At 39.9% G+C, this 18,930-nt stretch overlaps 1 protein-coding gene across 1 annotated transcript in view; it reads left to right on the top strand.

The window, feature by feature from the left end:
* SPIDR (scaffold protein involved in DNA repair) overlaps window positions 1–18,930 on the top strand; it is a 195,816-nt gene that overhangs the window by 124,982 nt on the left and 51,904 nt on the right. The window contains exons 9-10 of the mRNA XM_054284814.1: window positions 2,124–2,334; window positions 4,123–4,373. Of these exons, the coding sequence (XP_054140789.1) occupies window positions 2,124–2,334; window positions 4,123–4,373 (462 nt within the window). The remainder of the gene's footprint in view (window positions 1–2,123; window positions 2,335–4,122; window positions 4,374–18,930) is intronic.

Raw genomic sequence — 18,930 nt, 5'->3', positions numbered from 1 at the left:
ATGGAATGAATAAGCCCAGCAAAATCAAGGTACATGTCATTTTGGGTATCAGTAAAACCTACCTGCCTTTAAAAAAAACCAAGAAACCTGATCACATGTCTGCTCAGGAAAATAAAAATAAAACCATAAACCTCAAAGTTTCTGCAAATGATTTGCTGCTAACGTCAGTGGTTTTTTTTAGAGAATGAGATGTTTTAGATCAAGCAAACATTCTTCTGACATTGGTGACGTAATGGTCTCGTGTTCAGAAAGATTTCCTGTTTACTTTGGATCTGAACACAGACATCTCAAGAAAGAAGGTGCTAAAATTTTCATTACACATCTGTCTATAAAGACAGCCCAAACTGTTCTGAGATCTGTAGTAAATTTATATACATTTCTTTCTCTAGAAAAAAGTTGGTAAGTAACAGTTGAAAAATCTGGTAAAATCAGAGAGTCTCAGTTTGCTGACCAAGCTAATTCCTTAGTTTTAATCCTGTAATGCAGAAAATTATTAGACAATGTCAGTTTGGCAGCCTTGTGAACTATTTTCATGCTCTAAACTGGGAGCTTTGTTAGCAAATGCATCTGAAGTCAAGAGACTAGGTGTCCCTTAGAGATGAACTGCTGCTCCCCTAAATCTGGGGAGCTCACCGATGGCAATAAGGCTTCTTCGTGGTGAAGTTCATGCCTTAGTTTTATGCTGTAACTTTTCATTAATTTTCTGTTTCAAATAATAACTTCTGTGAGTGTTCACAGTAGAAGCAACACATCTTGTTCATAATTTATATTTAAATGTATCCTTTTTTAACAGATCACTTGGCTGTTGCTTTATTTTCCTAATTATAAAATAACAGAGATTATATTAAAAGCTTGCTGCATGTCTTCCTATGCCTTTGAAAATATGAATACATCAATCTCCCTTTAGCTATCCACTCTTTAAAGAGTGAAGGATTCTGTTGTAAAACAGACCATGGTGAAGATCTTGTACGGACTGAGATTAGAAAAAATTATATTTGAGTGTTTAATTGTTTCATTTTCCTTTTTAACTCTGTATGGTTATATTTTGAGAAACAATGTCACAGATGTGGAAACTTGCTTCATCTCCATAATATAACTGCTGAGCAGTCCAGAGACTGAAGTTGTGAATTCAGGTCAGCAAGGCTTTGCTGCTGAGGCAGGAGGCATTGATTGATGCCTTGGTGATAAAAATCTAATAGAAGAAAAATACAGTCACCAAGTGGATTTTGGTCTGTTTTGATGGTCTGTAGGAAATGAGATTACTGGTTGGTTTTGTTAGCTGACTTCATTAGATGTGTGTCCTGTGAGTATAAAAAGCGTACTTCTAAATGTGCGATTGTGATACCAGCATAAAAACCCAACATCAGCACGTGCTTTGGCATGAAATTATTATGTGTTCAGAGATTCTGCAAACATTCTCTTAATCTGGTGGGTAAGAATTTGCTGCTTGTGGAGCTGTTAGGGAATTTACATTGGCACTAGAAGCCAAAACTGGATCTAGAAGGGCACATTTATGACAGTGACAAACACACGTGCAAGGTAATATACAGCGGATTGTAAGAAAAACATGGGATTTTGCTTTTACAAAAATGGAGGAGGAAGGAGCATCTTGCTGCCAGCTGCATGAGAATGGATTTGTGTTGGTGGGAAGCACTCACCAGAGGGGAATGTCCTGCAAGGGCCAGGCTGGGTCCAGCGGATCAGTGGTCTGAATTAACATTGAGCAGGTTTAATAGTCTCATTCATGGCTTTTACCTCACTGACTGTGTGCAGAGAGTCCTGGTGCTCTGGGTTCTGTGCTGACAACATGGAGACACCAAGGAGCACTTGTGTGAAGCCAGATGGGGCTCGTGGGGCTTGGCAGCTCAGCTGGCTTCCAGGTGTGACTTGTCCCTGGATGCAGTGGGTCTCCAATTGCCCAGGGCTATGCCTGAGCTGAGGCAGCTCCAAGCCAAATCTATCTGTGGGTAATTTGCAAATTGGATAACACACCTCTGCAGTGTTTTAGTGGTAACTATGGAAAAAGGGAGAGAGAAATGCAATGCAATACACATTTTAAAGCAGTGCTTATCAGTAATTTAACTTGTAATGGATTTGATGCCACTTAAATTGGTTTTTTCCAGGCAAAAACTGCTTCTCCAAAATGCAGATGTTCCTGTTATCATGAACACCTACTTTAGTCAGAAGGTGCTACGCAGTGAACATTCAGAAGCCAGAGAGAAGACATATGGTCTTACAAAGATGCTTATCAGGAAGAATATTATATCTTTGGCACAAACCTTCAGCCTTGATGACGTCGATGATAAGTTACACCAGGAATCTTCAGATAATCAGGTATGATCCATTTGGCTCACAATTAAGCACTTGGTAAGAAGTTAGTGAGCAGATGTTTGGAAATCATAAGAAAAACAAAAATTCTAAATTACTGACCTGTTTGATTTCCCCTTTCATTTAGTCAAGGCTGAATAATATACAGTGTTTACTTTAATAATATTTTCTTAGTGGAGGCTCTTGGTCCATCCAAATGCTGAACTGCTGTGAGGTTATTTTGCTGAAATCTCACTACTGTGCTAAATAGCAAATATAACTCGGTTTTTCATTGATTTTTCTCTTATTCTTTATAGCTGAATAGCTAAAAAATAGCTGTTTTCTTCTAACTCACTCAAGATACTATTTAAAATAAATATTCCTTTTCCCTATTCCTATGTCTTAACTCATTTGCTTATAGATCCTATCCTTTCTTTAGCATCAATTGATAACATCACCCCCCATTCCCACCCCTTCAGTTTGTTTTCCTACTTTGACTTTATTTGTATTAAAATTACTACTGACTCTACATTTCTGTAGCTGTGGTTGTACAAGCCAAGGTATTTTAAGAGATTTGTTTTCTTCACAGTGTGTGCCAGCACTTTCTGAAAGCAAGGCTCTTGTAAAAGCTTTATATTGGCTACCTAAATGATTCTTAATATTTGACAAGTTTGGTCCTTCAAGTTTGAAGAACCATGAGTGTCAACATTTTGTGTTTGCTTTATATATAATTCCCATTATTGGCCTGGGAATTAAGAAGTTACATAAATCCTAATTGAATTTCTTGCTTCAACTCTAACTTGTAAAAAGCTTCTACGGTGGTATTTGAAAACCAGAACAATTTACTTGTTCCCCTCATGGCTCCTAACAAACAAACCACTTCATTTAGAACTTGGTAGACAAGTTTTATTGCAACCACTTGGTAGACAAAGAGCAGTGTCGTACCACAATTTTCTTGTAAATACTGCAAATCCTCCTTCTTTATTGGTGTATAATACTTATGGCACAGTCGGTGATTCTCTGAAAACCTTTCTTCACACACAGCTATTTATAAAAACAGGTTTCATTGTGAAAACAGAAATTTGATTCATGCTGTAAAGGGACCTATATATATAGACCATGTTGATCTATGCTTGCATACAATCTTTATCAAGAAAGATTTATTTTAAAATTAAGATGAATTACATTTCTCTTTTGGATTAAGGCAAACTGTAGTATTCATGAAATTTATTTTGCAAGTTTGGAAGTTTTAATTAATAAAATATGTTTTGAAAGTAGTGGAAAAATAAAGTTTTGGCTTTAAAAGTTTTGTATTTTTCATTAATAATCTAATTCTTTTACACTGAAATATTTTCCATTGAAATGTTAAGTCTGAGGACTAGCTTATTAGTCTATAAAACTAGACACCTGTTCATTTCCAACTTTGTTTAAAAGTCCAGAAGCATTCAAGATGAATTTTAGCCTTTTTTTAAGAGGAGGAACAGAACACCAAAATAAAACTCCATTCAAGGGGAAGAATCAATATCAGTTCTGTTCTCCTGCTGGTGTCACCTTCATCTCTCAGGGGCTGTGTTAGCTCAGTCCAGAACACCAGTTAAATAGAGGAGCACACCTTGTGTGCAGCTCTCTTGAGTGTTTGTTGAAAACACACAACAAATAACTGGCCACTAGTCTGTAAGTTATTTTAGGAGCAACAAGTACTTCAAAACTGATTTTGCACTTGCAACTTGATTTTTCATGAGGGCATTTTCCTCTCTAGTTCTACATAATTTCATTTCTCTGGAATGTTTCTCTTAGTGGGTTTTCCTTCACCAGGTTCCTTGTGCTCCACAAACCCATAACAACGGTGATTCAAAACGGCATCCCTTAGCAGCGAGTGCTGTTAATGATTCTCTGCTTGAAATGGTGGAAAGCCAGGGAGCAGTGGGATGGAGAGAAGTGCAGGTCCAAGTTGTTATCCAAAGGGTGTACTGTTTGCCTGCAAGAGAAGGGTACAGAAGCCACACTCCAGGAAACAAGCCTCTTTGTGCAGCACCTGTCACGAATTCAGATCCACCAAACGTTAGGTGAGTAATGAGATGCATGGGAACTTTTTTGTTGAGGCTGTGATATATGAGAAACCAAAGAGGAGTGAGTTCAGAAATGTCATTCTTGGTTGTCAGCTTGTGGGGAATGAGCACACTCAGCAAGGAAGGCATGGGGCTGTTGTTGGGCGTGGTGTGGTTCTTTAATAGGCATAGTGTGACACAGAAGTAGTCCTGCCCAGAGAAGGGAAGGGTCTGTCTATGGTTTATGTCATCCACAGATGACAGGAAGATTGAAAATGAATTAATGAGAAGTTAATTGAGAACACCATATACTGTTCCTTGAGTTTCACAGAATTGTTGTTACATCCCATTTGCCTATTTCAGTCATAGCATACTAGCAGTATGCTCTGCTAGTAAGTTATGCTTGTGGTCTTTTGAAACACAAAAAAATACATAGACACAGGAATGAAAGGCTTTTCTACAATGAGGATTTTGCACAGATGCTATTAGAGAAACATAGGTGTATACTTCCATTGTGAAGTCACTGGAAAAAGATGCTGTTGACCTCTGGAAATCTGGAGGCCACAGCAGTTAAGATTCTTCTGCAGTAAAAAGTGTTGTGGTGTCAAAACATAACCAGCAGTGCAGAAATGTTACACGCAAACCTCATGGAACACACAGCTTTCAGCCAGTTGTTTTAGCCTCTTATATTTTAGTCTTTGCATCCTAACACTGTCCTGTTTACAGTGGAGGGAATCAAGAATTGGACCTTGTTGTCTTAAATACAAAAGATATGGCAAACACTTTTTTTTTCTGACCAATACTGAACTGTTGAATTCTTTCCTTCTTCTTTTGGGATTCTCAAGGTTTGAGACCAAAGACTGATTTCAGTCTTTCTCAGCAACCCTGGGTCTGAGATAGCTGAGTCTGTTATTGCATTTTCCCTTTGCTTTTACACTAACTTTTGGTTCATACTAGTTTAAAATATTGAAAGGTAAGATGTATTTGATTTTTTTTTTCTCTCAGGAAGATCATTAAAGTAAGTTATATTGGAAAAGCTGGTATTAAGGTTCTAAGTTCAGCCTTTCAGTGCAAAAGCAAACATTTCTTCCTGCAGAATTTGGGACTTGAATGGAGATGTGCAATTAGTTTAACAGTTTAATTAGTTGAGAGCTCTCCAGATGTAATTTACAACAAGCTTTGAAAGGTTTCTTCAAAGTTTTGAGTAATCTGAATTCCTCTAAGCCATCCTGCAGGTGAATAGTGGTGTCCTCAATGGTCCTTCTTCTTGAGCTTTTGAAAGACTAGAATCCTCTCAATTCTTGCGACTTTGTAAGCTTCTGGGTAATTCACAGCACTCATTGATCGATAAAATTCCTCCAGAAGGAACTTAGGAAGATTATTCTTTCCTACCTTGATCATCACCCACAGGAAAGTAATTATCAACAGCCTGGTCCCCGACATTTTTAGGAGCTCTTTTACATATAATAGTTACATTGAACATTATTTTTAAAAAAGTAATTGATACATCTTGTTGTCTGGACTCATTGCTTTGTATTGAATTCATTCTTTATAAAACATATATATTTTTTAAAAAGTAAGAAGAGAAGTACTTTATCAGCCCACATCAATATGTGGCTTTGAGGGCAGTACTCCTCAGTGTAGATTTTTTTCCAGAAGGCTACATTTGATCAAATGTCAGGGCACCTGACAGACTGTTATTCAACCTGATTTTTTCATTTCCAACTCTTAACCAAAAGTACACTCAACTTGCAGTCTCACAGTTTGAGGTAGTTAACCTGCCTGAGCCCACACCCTTCACAGGAATGGGGTGAAAGAAAACAGAAATCTCAGGTTGCACTTCTTATGTCAAACATGAAATAGAAATAAAATAAAAAATGAGAGCTTGTTGCTTCTGTGTGCATGCTGTAGCTGGGTATTCTCATGTGCAGTTGTTAAACTGGTCTCTTGAAAGTTCCTCAAATTTCTTAGAAGTCTCAGCTCAGAAAACAGCATGTTTGTTGTTCACAGCTATCAGACTGCGTTTTGGATCCTGAATCAAAAAAACCAACCCACTTTCTCGTTTGCAAAGAGGAGAACTAACACTTCTTTTACAGACTGAGGAATAAAAACACCTCTTGCTGCTTTATCAGCTATTTCCATGGCTGATAAACATCCACATGAGACTTCTCCTCTACCAGAAATGTCTGTGTCTGTCACCTGATAGTGAGCAAAAGGGTCCAACGCCCTCTGGCAGTCCTTTGAACCAACTGTTGGCTTATTCTTTTGTAACAAGAAAACTTACTTTTTCCATTTTAAATTTCTTTCTGTGAAGTAAAACTGCCAGGAAAACAAGGTTTGTATTTTATGAGGCAAGATGAGTTAGATTACTCATTGTTTCATACACAAAAATTTCTAAATAGCTATCAAGATAGATTAATCCCTAATTGATTCGTATTTTAAACAGGCTGTCCTATTGCATATCTTCTTTTGTAGCACTCCACAATAACCTAGATACTGCTGCCACAGGGAAGCATGAAAACCACCACAATAAGCTGAAAAGAAGCATGAAATTAAACGTGGAGTAGGGGAAGTGATGCATTTGGTTCAAGGCATCCAGTTTCTAGTAAGAGTATCAAATTGTGGCAGAAATCTCTATTTTGATTGTAAGGAAATGGATTAATTTAATTGATTAAAACTAATGCTTGTGGAACATAGAAGCTACAGGGCTGCCTATGTGCATCTAGCATTTATTGTTCATAAATACACGTGTGGAATATGGCTTTTTACTGATAGACAAAGGGATATGTTTGAAGGGGCAAAGTTGGCTCAGCTGAAGTATTCAAAGCATTTTCCAAGGATGCTGAGAAATCTTTGCAGAGATTGAGGAGTTCTCCGGCTTCTGTTGTGCATTAATTGGATCCACATTCCCTGTATTATTGTTGAAATATTTGCCTTTTCCCCCGTAACTAACTGCTCTTGCAAATGGACTTTTCATGCTGAAGGAGTTTCTTGGGGGAAAAAAAAAACCAGAAGAAAATATGACTCGCTGTGACTGACTGCCCATTTCCAGCATTCCTGGCATACTTTTTGCTGCCTTTTCCCCTCTGATGGCAGAGAGATACTTTTGTTAATGACACAACAACACATGTTTGTCTAAACCCAATTGTTTTGATTCTTTTCTGAAAATGTCCTGGCTTACAAGTATGAGGATCCCAAAGAGACTCCTGTCAACCTGAGGAGCTCACTGGCTCAGAGGTGTCTGACTCACTGAGCCGGCCTTGTACTTTGTGTTCCTGGGATAAAGCAGTGTATAATTTGGATTTTGCTCCTGCCAGTATCTGTTTGTTTTGAGCAGGCCACGTGAGTTTAGTAAAAAATAGAGCTGGTCAGTTTTGTGCCTTAAAGGACAGGGCTGGGTGTGTGGCTGTCAGTGTCACTGAAATAGATGCACTTTTAGGACTATTAGGCAGTTAAACTGGTCAGAGCACTCGGAGGATTTGTGTGAGGAAGCTGGACAGAAAAGGGTGTTGTCATGAAGGAAGAACTAACCACTGCTGGTAGAAAACAATGTTAGCTGTAGCTGTGCATCCACACTTTAAAATCTGTGGGTGACTAGACAAATTTTCCATTCACTTCTCTCGGCAAGTTTTGACCCATTTCCTACCTGAACAAAACCTGCTATAGCTTTCTATTCCAGGAACAAAAGAAAGACCATACATTTACTTTAAAAATTAGTGTGATCTGCATCTCTGCACTACTCATCTGCAGTTCTTTCAGTTTTGCTCTTTATTTTGTTTTCCATTTGCCAGATCACAGAGCAGTGGAAAGGTCTGCCACCATGCAAGCAGGACCCTTGGGGAGCAAAATATTTAGAAAAGATGAGGATTTGTTTGAGTGGCTGGAAGAAATAGAAGTGAGGAAAATCACATTTCTCTTTCTGAGCAGGCCCAAAGAAACATGATAGTCGGTTGCTGTAATTCATTGTGGTCTAGCAAGTTGTTGCAAGTTTCCAAGTAGTCTGTTCATATGTAATTCTTTGTAAAACAGTTTTATTGGCAAGTGATAATCCTGTAGAACTAATTAATTTCTTAGTTGGATTTCCTTTTTCCCCCCCTCTTTTTCTTCATCCAGTGATCTTTGCTGTTTATCTTAACACAAATCTAGTCAATGGGTTAACCTGCCTGGCAACATGCACGACTAAAATGGAGTGTCATATGCTGCAACTAGCACTCCAAGGAGATGGATTAATACATTGTAAGGTTGTCCCTCTGGTGTGGAAAACATACCTTAAGTTTTATAAAACATAATGAAATGAACAACACCAACATAAAAATCTCTGGAGGTATTATTTGAAAAGAGCCCAGATTGGAAAGGACTGTCATGAAAGATCCGTGTTCACAGATGCTAACATCTGTCAGAATGTTTTTTGTGGCTGACTTAAATCTGTTTACAGCATTCCATTTGTTTTTTGTGTTTTTTCAACAAAACATTTTAAATGGAATGGTCATAAATGCAAGTTTTAAAAAATTACATTATGTTTCTGGGATGTGATTTTTCAAGTGGAAAATAAACAGGAAATAAGTAACTGAAATGCAGTAGAAAGTACTCCATAAACTAAAAGGTTTCTCTATTTTTCCCCTTTTCAAATCCTTCTCCGAAGTGAAGATACTGCTCTTAATATTCTTGCAAAGTAGTCTAATTGCTACTTGACAGACTTATAATAGTTCTCCTAATAGCTGTGGTTCCAGCTCTAGTAACTGGTTTCTGCTTTGAAGTCTCTCTCTCTCTTTTTTATTCACAGTAAAGACTCCCTGACACTTGGATTATTCCCTTTTGCCTCCACCCTAATCTATTTGTAATTCTCAAACTGGAGCCACCAAAACAGAGAGTAAGGACAAAAGACTGTTGGAAAAACAGCTTTAGTATCACTCTGTCCAACTAATACTTTAAATTGCCTTATGCAGTTAGTAACACTGTGGATTCCCCAGGCTGTTGTCTGGAGAGCCCTGAAAGGCTGTTTTCCCTGCTGATGCTGCAGACAACTAGATGGAACTTGGGCTACTTCCAGTGCCACCGTAGTACAACAATTTGTTAATTTGACATTGCTGTTTATTTTCCAGTGCTAAATATTTACATAACCTTATTCTGTCCAAGGGCAAGGTGAAAGCACTGTTATCTGATATGCTCTGTACAAATGAAAAAAAAAGGACCCCTCAATGTACACCAACGTTTTTCATCCCCGTGCCGGGAATAGGCAATTAAACAATTTGCTGTTGCTCTAAAATATGTCAGGGCAGTGGTAAAAAGTGCTGGTGCAGAAAAGAGGCTCAAGAAGACGATGGCCAGCACAGACCACAAGTGTGACAGGGATTCAGTCTCCCTGGAAAGCAAATGGACAGGAATAGAAACCAACTATTAGATGGCTAAGTATACTGTGTGTGCAGTATGCATTTGGCAAAAAGGAGACACTGGTTGCTTTATTTCCTCCATACTTAAGTGCTTAGACTGATCAGTAAAGCACCCATGTACTCACAGAAGGCAGTCAGACACACTCCAAGCCTTTCTTTTTTGGTCAAGAAGGAGGAGTTGTTCTACTAACTGATGTATTCCCCATGATGGAGAAATTGCAGAAATACCTGAGTAGCACAGAGACAGGTAAGTACTATAGAAGCATCATTATGTGGAGCTGTGTTCCCCACCACTTACCTTGTAACCACACAGTTTCACCTCCCACCTCTGATGATGGGGAAGCTTTATTGCACCTCATTTCCCACTACTCTTTGCTTCATGGCTGTATGCACCCAATTGGTTGTTTTGAGGGACTGTTTAAATGGTGAGAATGGGAAGGGTAATGTGGTTTCTGTACATTATCCTACAGTAGAGACCAGTCTAGGGAGAAAAAAGCAAACAATTTGAAAATGTAATTTGCCAGCCCTAGAGCAACTGTCAAAGTATGTGCTGTTGTACACTGGGTGGTTTCAAACAAGAATAGTAATTTTCCAGCACCTGTTATTTTTCAAGAATTATTGTAAGATGGCCTACATAAAAGGTATGGAATCTTACCCCCGGCTTTGACCTTCCCCCTGAATTTTTGTATGTCTGAAAGTTACGTGGTTGATAGAATTGAGAGCAGAAATCTTCCATGTGTGTTTTGCACCTCTGCATTTCACTGACTATACCACTTCCTGGAGGAAGCGTTGAAGTTGTGCTGAAGCTCTCAGAAACATTTGTAAAAGTCAGATTATGTCTCTGGAATTTGTTTTTCTTTCTGCCATCGTACCCAAAGGCATGGTATCAACCTTGAGCAGTGATAAATGTTATAAATGCCTGGGTGGAGGTGAGCTAGCAGCTGGGAGAGAAATTTAACCACCTGAATATTGCACAGAATTTCTTTGCCATTTGGCAAGTAAGCAGTCTTTTTATGCACAGCCTTAAGTATCTGCAGAGGTAGTGCATGTGCAGAAAAACATCAACACAGATTTCATGTAATAGCAATTTTCCAAAATGGAAGATTCTTAGAAATAACTTTCTATCATCAGCTTTGTAAAAGCTTCTGTTGTATGTAACAGATCATTACTCCTTGGAGAAGTATTACAAATATACTCTTTTGGGAAAAAGGAGGTCTTGAGTATCAAGGAGTCAGGAATACACAGTTTTGTGCAATCAAGGGTATGCTCTATTAATTAAGACAGACTTTGAAAGGGAAAATATTGCTGAAACATAGGCCTGGACATCTATATTTTAAGCTCTTCTACGCTTTCTTTTATACAATGCAAAAGTTGAAGGTACAGCAAACAGTGCAAATAAAACAAAGCTCCTCAGAGAAGACAATTAGTTCTTTCAGTAAGCACTGTGGTTTAAAATTGGTATGTAAGTTACAAATGTGAGAAGGTTCTCTTATGTTCATGTGCCAGTCCTGACTGGTGGCTGCTGGTTTTGTTCCATTTCTCACAGCCAAAGGCAGTCAGCAGCATCACACTGGGTAGGGATCTGCTGGGCTGAGATCCTCAATCTCATTTCAGTTAATGCTTCAACTCCCTCTTTGACTAAAGGGCACTTCACAGGGTTTGGAGAGGATCATGCTCCTCAAATGGGAAAAGTAATGAGCAAAGGCCTGGGACGGCCTTACTGCATATTTCAGTTCACAGGGTAAGGGCTTCAGTGGGTTGGCAGTTAAAACAGATTTTGTTCTTTTTTAGTTTTAGTCCTACATTGAGAAAAAAATGGATTATTTAACTGATACATACTGCCTGATATTTGTTCAAATTGGGTTGTAACATGCTGATTTAGCTGCTTGATTGGAGGTGTGTGTTTGACTGCAGTGGGGACAGAATGCTTTGCATGTGCCTGAGGCTAGGAGTGAATGCAAAGTCTACTTCAGAGGTGTTTCACATTGACAGGCTGAGAGGGATGGGGAGCCTGGAGGAGAGAAAGCTCCAGGGAAGAACTCAGAGCAGCCTTCCAGGACATAAAGAGGCCTTGCAGAAAGGCTGCACAGGGACTTTTTACAAGGACATGCAGTGATAGGACAAGGGAGAATGACCTCTAAATGAAGGAGCTTGGGTTTAGATTAGATATTAGGAAAAAATTCTTTACCGTGAGGGTGCTGAGACACTGAAACAGGTTGCCCAGAAAGATGATGTGGGTGACTCCTCCCTGGAAGTGTTCAGAAGCAGGTTGGATGGAGCTGTGAGTAACCTGGTCTGCTGGAAGCTCTGGATTTCCTCTCTGAGGCAGCAGCTTTCCCCACTATTGAATTCAAATATGATCTAGTCATGACAACTACAGATGTTCTTGTCTTTGTCCTATAACAATGGGATTATGCATTTTCCACTGCCTCTGAACCAATGCCAACATTTGTAAATTCTGTTTGACATGAGGAAAAATGTGCAAGGAAATTAATTTGATTGGAACAAGTTATGTCACATCTTCAATATGGAGCTATAAATTAACTGGCTGTATTAACATAATGTAAGTGGGAAGTGAAGACAATGTTAGCAAAGACACTCGGTGTCTAATCTTTCCAAAAGTGTTTTTAATTTCTTTATTTCTATTTAATTTAATGCTAAGTGGATATTTCCTTTCCAAGGGAGCTGAAAACTGCCAAAGCTTTCTTGCTGCAGCTTGGGCTGTTTAGTCATGCTTGAAAATATCTGGGTCAGGAGCTCATCTATACCTTGGTGCTTCTGTGTATCTGAGTCACCTTTTTTATTTGGACTGCCAGGGTCTGTGGGAGAATTGTAGCAATAACATCCTGAGAAAACAGGTATTTGAAGTGGATGCATGAACAGTTAGGAAAATCAGTGTCTTTCAGGCTGTTTATGTTTCAGCAGTGCAAGTGGGAAGGGACTGTACTAAGGTTGTGGATTTTTAAGAAATCAGTTGGAAATCAGCTTATATGTACAAGGAGAAGGGGGAAAATTCAAAGCAAAAAGAGGTGTCACGTCTGGTTTAGAGTTGCAAATTCAGCAAATCAATGAATTGCAATCAGATAATTTCTTTTTGAATGCTTGCAAGGGTTGCACCTCACAGGATAACCTCTGTATGCTAGATTTAGGAAACTCCTGCGTTGACAAGTAGACAAATGAATTGCATTCTGTGATTTGTTTGATCCCTGCTGAATTTGGGGGTGATCTGCCTGATTGCTGTTGCTATTTGGATAATGCAAATCAGAAATAATTAAAAAGTCATGCATTGAACAAAACCATGAGAAAGAAGAATCATGATATTTGGAAATAAGATTTATTTTTTTTTTAAGATAAATATACTTTTGGGTATTCCTCAACTTTTTCGATTAAGAACCCCAAAATTCCTGATGTTCCTTGTGTATAGAAGGATTTCCATTATAAAAAATGACAAGGAAAAATGAAAGCTAGGTATGATTCTTACTTATTGATTCAGGCTTGTGGTTAGCATACTGGATAGCAAGTCAACATGCCTGGCCTGCCTGCAAACACCTGAAGGGTTTGTCTCTGTCTGAGGTCACCTGCTGAAATGCATAGAAGCAGGTGGTGGATTTCATTATGAAACCTTTTTAACAGAGCAGACAGACAGTCCAATGCTCAAATAATAATGAAGATTTTGTGTGTGCATGATGTGGATTGGTACGGATTGCTGATTGTTGTAGCACTTCATTATCCTGATGTTTTGGTCTCAATTTGCAATCCTTAGTTCAGCAGTCAAATAATAATGAAGATTTTATGTATGCTCAGCGTGGATTGGTAAAAATTGCTGGTTGTTGTAACACTGATGTTTTGGCTTAATTTGCAACCCATAGTTCCACGGAGGAGAGATACATGCTTTTTTTCCTTTTTCTCTATATGTCCTGGATAAACCTGTCTCTTTCCTTTTTTCCCCCCTGCAATTTAGTTCTAATAAAATAAAAACATAAGTACTGCAGTAAGTTTTTAGAGCACGCAGAAGTCGCGGCTGTAAAGTGCTGTTGAATTCCATGCATGTCACTCACTGCCTGTGTGGTTTATTGCAGCTGAAGCTGTGGCAGCGCAGCACAGTGACATTTCAGCGAAACACGGGGATAAATGGCAAAGTGGAGCTGCGTTCAGCCCGTGGGTCACTCCCTGGGTGAGCAGACATTTCCTGCCTTTATCCCAGCGTTCCCTGGAAGGCCGGGCTGGGGTTGCGGGAGGGCACACGTGGTGTGTGTGTATGTCTGTCTGTCTGTCCCCGCGCATCCCTGCACACGCTGTTCAGTAAACAAGCGGGGGAACCGGAGCGGGCTGGTTGGGAGCAGCGCGTTCATTCACACGGAGCGGCTCTTGGAAAGCGCTGCCTTTGCGCAGCCCTGACGTCCGGGCTGAGGGAAGCGGAGAAGGCAGTATTTATGTTTTCATTAATGCTTTTTATAGCTGCGAGCCAGCTGTAGCTAGTTAGCATTAGCCTAGGACATCTATTAGCGTGCAGACCTCTTACGCAGGATAAAGGGCTTCTGATGGAAACAGAGTTGTTACTCATGCTCCTCCCGGCCGCGTGTTTACATGGAGGCTGTTTGTGCTGACATAGAAAATATATATATGTTAGAACATATTAGAACAGCATGCACCTTTCTAGCGAGCAAGTTTTTTCCAGGATTCAAGAGAATTTTGTGTAAGAACTTCTAGAGTAGCAAACGCTGAGCTTTGCACCTTTAAATGGCGTATTGCTTGGTTAAGAGCTGTTCCCTTTAAGTAATGCTACGCAGGTGCTAAAATTATTTTGTGTTTAGCTTTTAGGCTATATTGTGGACAAGCAGCATTCCTGCAAGTCTTGAACGCACCAGTTTGGACTGTCAAAGTTTCTGCTATGAATGATGTAAGTGGCTGGCAGTAGCACAGGGTGAATTGGACCTAAGGGTTTGGTCTACAGAAATTGATGGCTTAGCTATCCTTCTATACTGAGGTTTTGTCCCAGTTTTTGCTTTTACGATTTTTTACCCCTCTTCTTCTGGAAGCCAGTTAGTCAGGAGGGTATTTAAAAATAAATAACAAAAGCGACTGTGAAAAAGAGAATGAGGAAGGCACGAGTTTTGTTTTTAAAGCTCCAGTATGACAAGCACCACGGTCTCTGCTATTTGCATCAATAAGACTATTTCCTTTCCTGGTCAGTCAGGGTTTCCCTTACAATTCTGACACCTCCATTCATCCAGGCAACCACAGAAATACTTAAAGAAAAGTAGGAAATTTTTTCTACACTCTGCTTTGCATTTCTGTAGAAGGTGTGGAATGAACTCAGTGCTTTCTCACAAATAATTTAGTCCTGCTAATAGTTAAAGCTTTGGAATGGAAAGTTTCAGCACTGATTCCCGCTCAAGTAGTTTTCTTCTTCTGAAAGTAGCTGGTACTGAAGACCATCATCTCTATTCCTCTTCTTCCCGGCTCTTTTGCCGCTACTTGCAGTGTGATCTACAGAGAGAAAAGATGTGTTGTAAAACGACCTGAGCACGAATTTCCACTCCTCTTATCTTTGTCACAGTCCCACCAGTTGTCAGTGATGAACTCTTTTCAGTCAAGGGGAATTCAGAAAGTCCACTGTAAAAAGCTTTGTTTGCCTCTAAGCCTAATCTCATGAAAGTGTTGATTACATCAGCCATCTTCATGTCAGAATTATACCTTTATGGTTCACAAAAAGAAGCTTTATAGTGCTATTCTTTTACATCTGCACGACAGAATCTGTGTGTGAAACTGCTGAGTAGCCCCACATGCCAGTGTAAACTCACATGGTTGAGCTATTGTCTTACCTAGACAAAAAGTCGGGTTATCTCCCAAAATTGAATCACTTCTAATCTTCTGTTCAGATAAATTTCCTCCACCCATCCATTTAGGTACACCACCCTTAATGATCCACTTGAGAAGAATGTGACAGGCCCTTGAAAGCCCTGTGAGGCTGTGGAAGCGCAGCTCATGAATTATGTGTGTTCAGTGCCTACAGCCTTAGCCTCAAAACACCGGTGGGAAAACCTATGTCGGCAGTATCTAGACTTCCCTACAGATCGTGTCTGTGATTTGGTTCTCTTTTGCCTTTACAAATGTGGTCAAGGCACAGTCCGTCGTAATTTCAAAGTCAGCTGGTATTTTGAGGACCAGAAGGATTTTTTCTTACTGGGCAAATTCAAGCATTGATGTGCTTACATTCCTCCTTGTAATGCAAACCAGCAAAATCGTGTGGAATGTTTTGCACCGTTCCTTAAATCTGCTGGAAACTTGTTCGGTGTGATCTGATAGAAAACATTTTTGATAATTTTCACTATTCTGCTAAGTGCTTCCTAAGCTTTAGGGTTCTTTATGCAGAAGGAAATGACCTATGTGGTGTCATCACATGCTGGCCCTTGGGCTTGTTTTGGACTTACTGTTCAGCCATTCAGGGTCCTTGTCATTTGTTCCTCATGCTCTTGTGACTGAAACAAAAACCTCTGCACAAGGACTTAGTTGGAGGAATGTGGGTAATTGGGAAAAGCAGCTTTATCCAACCAAGTTTTCCCACAAAGATGGCTGGGACAACCAGCGTGGTGCTGCTGGCTTTGGGTGCTGTGGTCACAGATCATTGTGCCAGGTACTGTATAGACCCTGTAGCCTAAAAAGCAACGTCTTTGTCCTGTAAATATTTGGCAAAGGTGTTTCTAGTGCCTTCTCAAAGTTCACACTTCTGTGTCATCTGACTAAACACAGCCAAATTTAACATAGCTAGATCTTGACTGCCCAGTCCTTTCCCTGAGTCAGTTGCCAGTTGTCTTTAAGTTTTGGTTTTATTATATGGCTAGTTTTTCCAACAAGCAAGAACATGTGTGAGGGCAAGGAGGCATTTTAACCATGGCAAGACACCTGGTTACAGCATGGATTTTCCCATTCCTCAAATACTGTCATAGTCTAGGATAGTACATAATTAGGTCCTGTAACAAAGTGAAATCATTTTTACTAAATCTGGCAGGAGATTTTTCACTTATTTTTTGATGGATTTTTCTGATTGCTTGAGGATTGTCTTTTTCTTGTGTCTTCTGTCCATAGGATCCTAATGAGGCACATGATATGTGGGAGGCATGGATAAGAGAGAGATAAAGCTGTAATTTCTGTCATCAGGGAGTACTGGGTTGACAACTACTAATTTTATCTAATCTATTCACCATATACCTTACTCCTTATACTGAGTAATTGCCAGAAACTCCCTTCTTTGGCCCCTTTGCAAAACATTTAATGCATATTTTTTCTCTCTGTATGTGTCTGCATTGTGTTAGTGAATTTAATATCTGAGAAACAATTATTTTGTCAGCTTGGAAAAGAAGGAAATTATTATCTTGGGGTTCAGATGTACAAATGGAATGGATCCTGAAGAGGAGGGAGCTTTAAGGAGGTATTGGAAATTGGAGACCTTGTTGGTATGTTTTGGAAATCCATGTATACATAGTACAAATCACTACAGTAAACATAAGGCAACAGAAAAAATTAACTGTGATTTCTGTAGATTGTCTACATGGCCTTTTGTACTTCACACACATGCATTTGTTCCATCCGTCTGCTGAAATTTGCTAAAAGCATGTGAGCAGTCTAAGCAAACTGCTGCACATCTCATCTGCCCAGTGTGAAGGGGCATGAACCTGGTTAAGGTTTCTAGACATTCTGTTGTAGTTGGTACTTGTGCCCATTGAAAAAGAAAAGATTATTCATATGGTGCTATTTACCAGTAACAATTTTTCATTTCTGTTTTTATGTGGAAGTGCTGAGTTAAGATTTCAGATTAACTGAATTGATGGTCTCTGCTAAGATTAAAGTTTGAGTGTCCATAAACCACTTGTCACTCCATGGTTTAATGCAGAAATCTGTCTAATAGAAACATTTTATGTACCAGTGACAGACAATATCTGAACTTTACTCCCTTTGCCCCCTAGTTATCAGTGACCTCTAACTACCAGTTTCCTTCACCAGTGAAGTCCCATTTTCTCAGTCACCCACATTTAAAATCTAAAAACTCAGATGTGTTTTTTTCTCAGCAGTACTTTTAGTGTGAGTCTTTTCTTGCAATTAGTCAGGCTCACAGGTTTTCTTCATCCTGTTGTGAAGAAAATGTTGGCTGACCAGTCTTTTCCAAGTGAGGAAGGAGGAGGGAAGGCAAGATTGGAGGAGCATTTCCATACTGGGCACTTTAGGTGAAGCATGAATGTACAGAAAGATGATGAAATCTTAGGAGAAGCTGTAGGCAGTCAGTGAGAGTGATGGTCTTGTTGGGCAGCTTCCCATGGGAGTTGGCAGGATGGTGATTGGTAAAAGATGTGTAGGGTTAATTCTTTTAATGAGCAAGTGCTCAACTACTCTTCCAGTCACTGGCTCTCCTGGCTTGTGTCTGCTAAACTATCCTGTAGGGAAGTGGGAAAAATTAAAAAGAAATTCAAAGCAAGCCCTTTTTATTATGGAATTATGACAATTTTCATTTTCAACATAATTAGTTCTGAAAACTCAGAACCTTCAACCCGTGGCTGCCACTCCCCTTCTCCACTGCCCCAGCAATGCAGAAAAATGCAGATAATCACAGTTTCCCTCTTTGCTGAGGCTTACCTGCGTGCGGAATTCTGGAGGAGATGAATGCCAAATATGTGGGGTGCACATTTAAACTCTGGTAATTTCCCACAGTAAAACTATTTTGTTATGCTCATCTGAAGGAATTTGAGTTTAGCTAGGGATTAGTAACAGAAACTTGTTCGGTGATATCTTGTCCGGTATTTTTCCCACTAAATGATTCTTGAATTACCTTTCATTTTCTGCTCCTGGCCTAGGGACTGAGAGTTCTCTGCTCATCTCCTTAGCAGCAGCACTCAGTGGGTGTCACACACCTCCTGACAAACCCCTCTGCTTCTGAGAGGAGGAGGAGAGGGAAGACCCCCAGCGTGTGCTTGTGGAGAGGGCAGGAACGCCAGTGCTGGAGGGGCGTGGAGCACAGGGGATGTTTGGCTGGGGGCCAGGGTGGCCATGGGGAAATGTGACCCCATGGGAGACTGCTGTGCTGGCAGGGCTGGGCGTGTGTGCAGGCCCAGAGCGGGAGCCCAGAAAACATGTGGCTCCTGCTGTTGCTGAACCCCATGCTGCCAAATCTCCACGGAGGCCTCTAGTGT

The sequence above is a fragment of the Melozone crissalis genome, unplaced genomic scaffold (genome assembly GCF_028551555.1).
Source record: "Melozone crissalis strain CALT ecotype California unplaced genomic scaffold, PUWL_Pcris_2 ptg000042l_1, whole genome shotgun sequence".
In the NCBI taxonomy this organism is placed as follows: Eukaryota; Metazoa; Chordata; class Aves; order Passeriformes; family Passerellidae; genus Melozone; species Melozone crissalis.
Note: the sequence above shows the minus strand (reverse complement) of the source record. Positions and strands in the feature narration are given on the sequence as shown.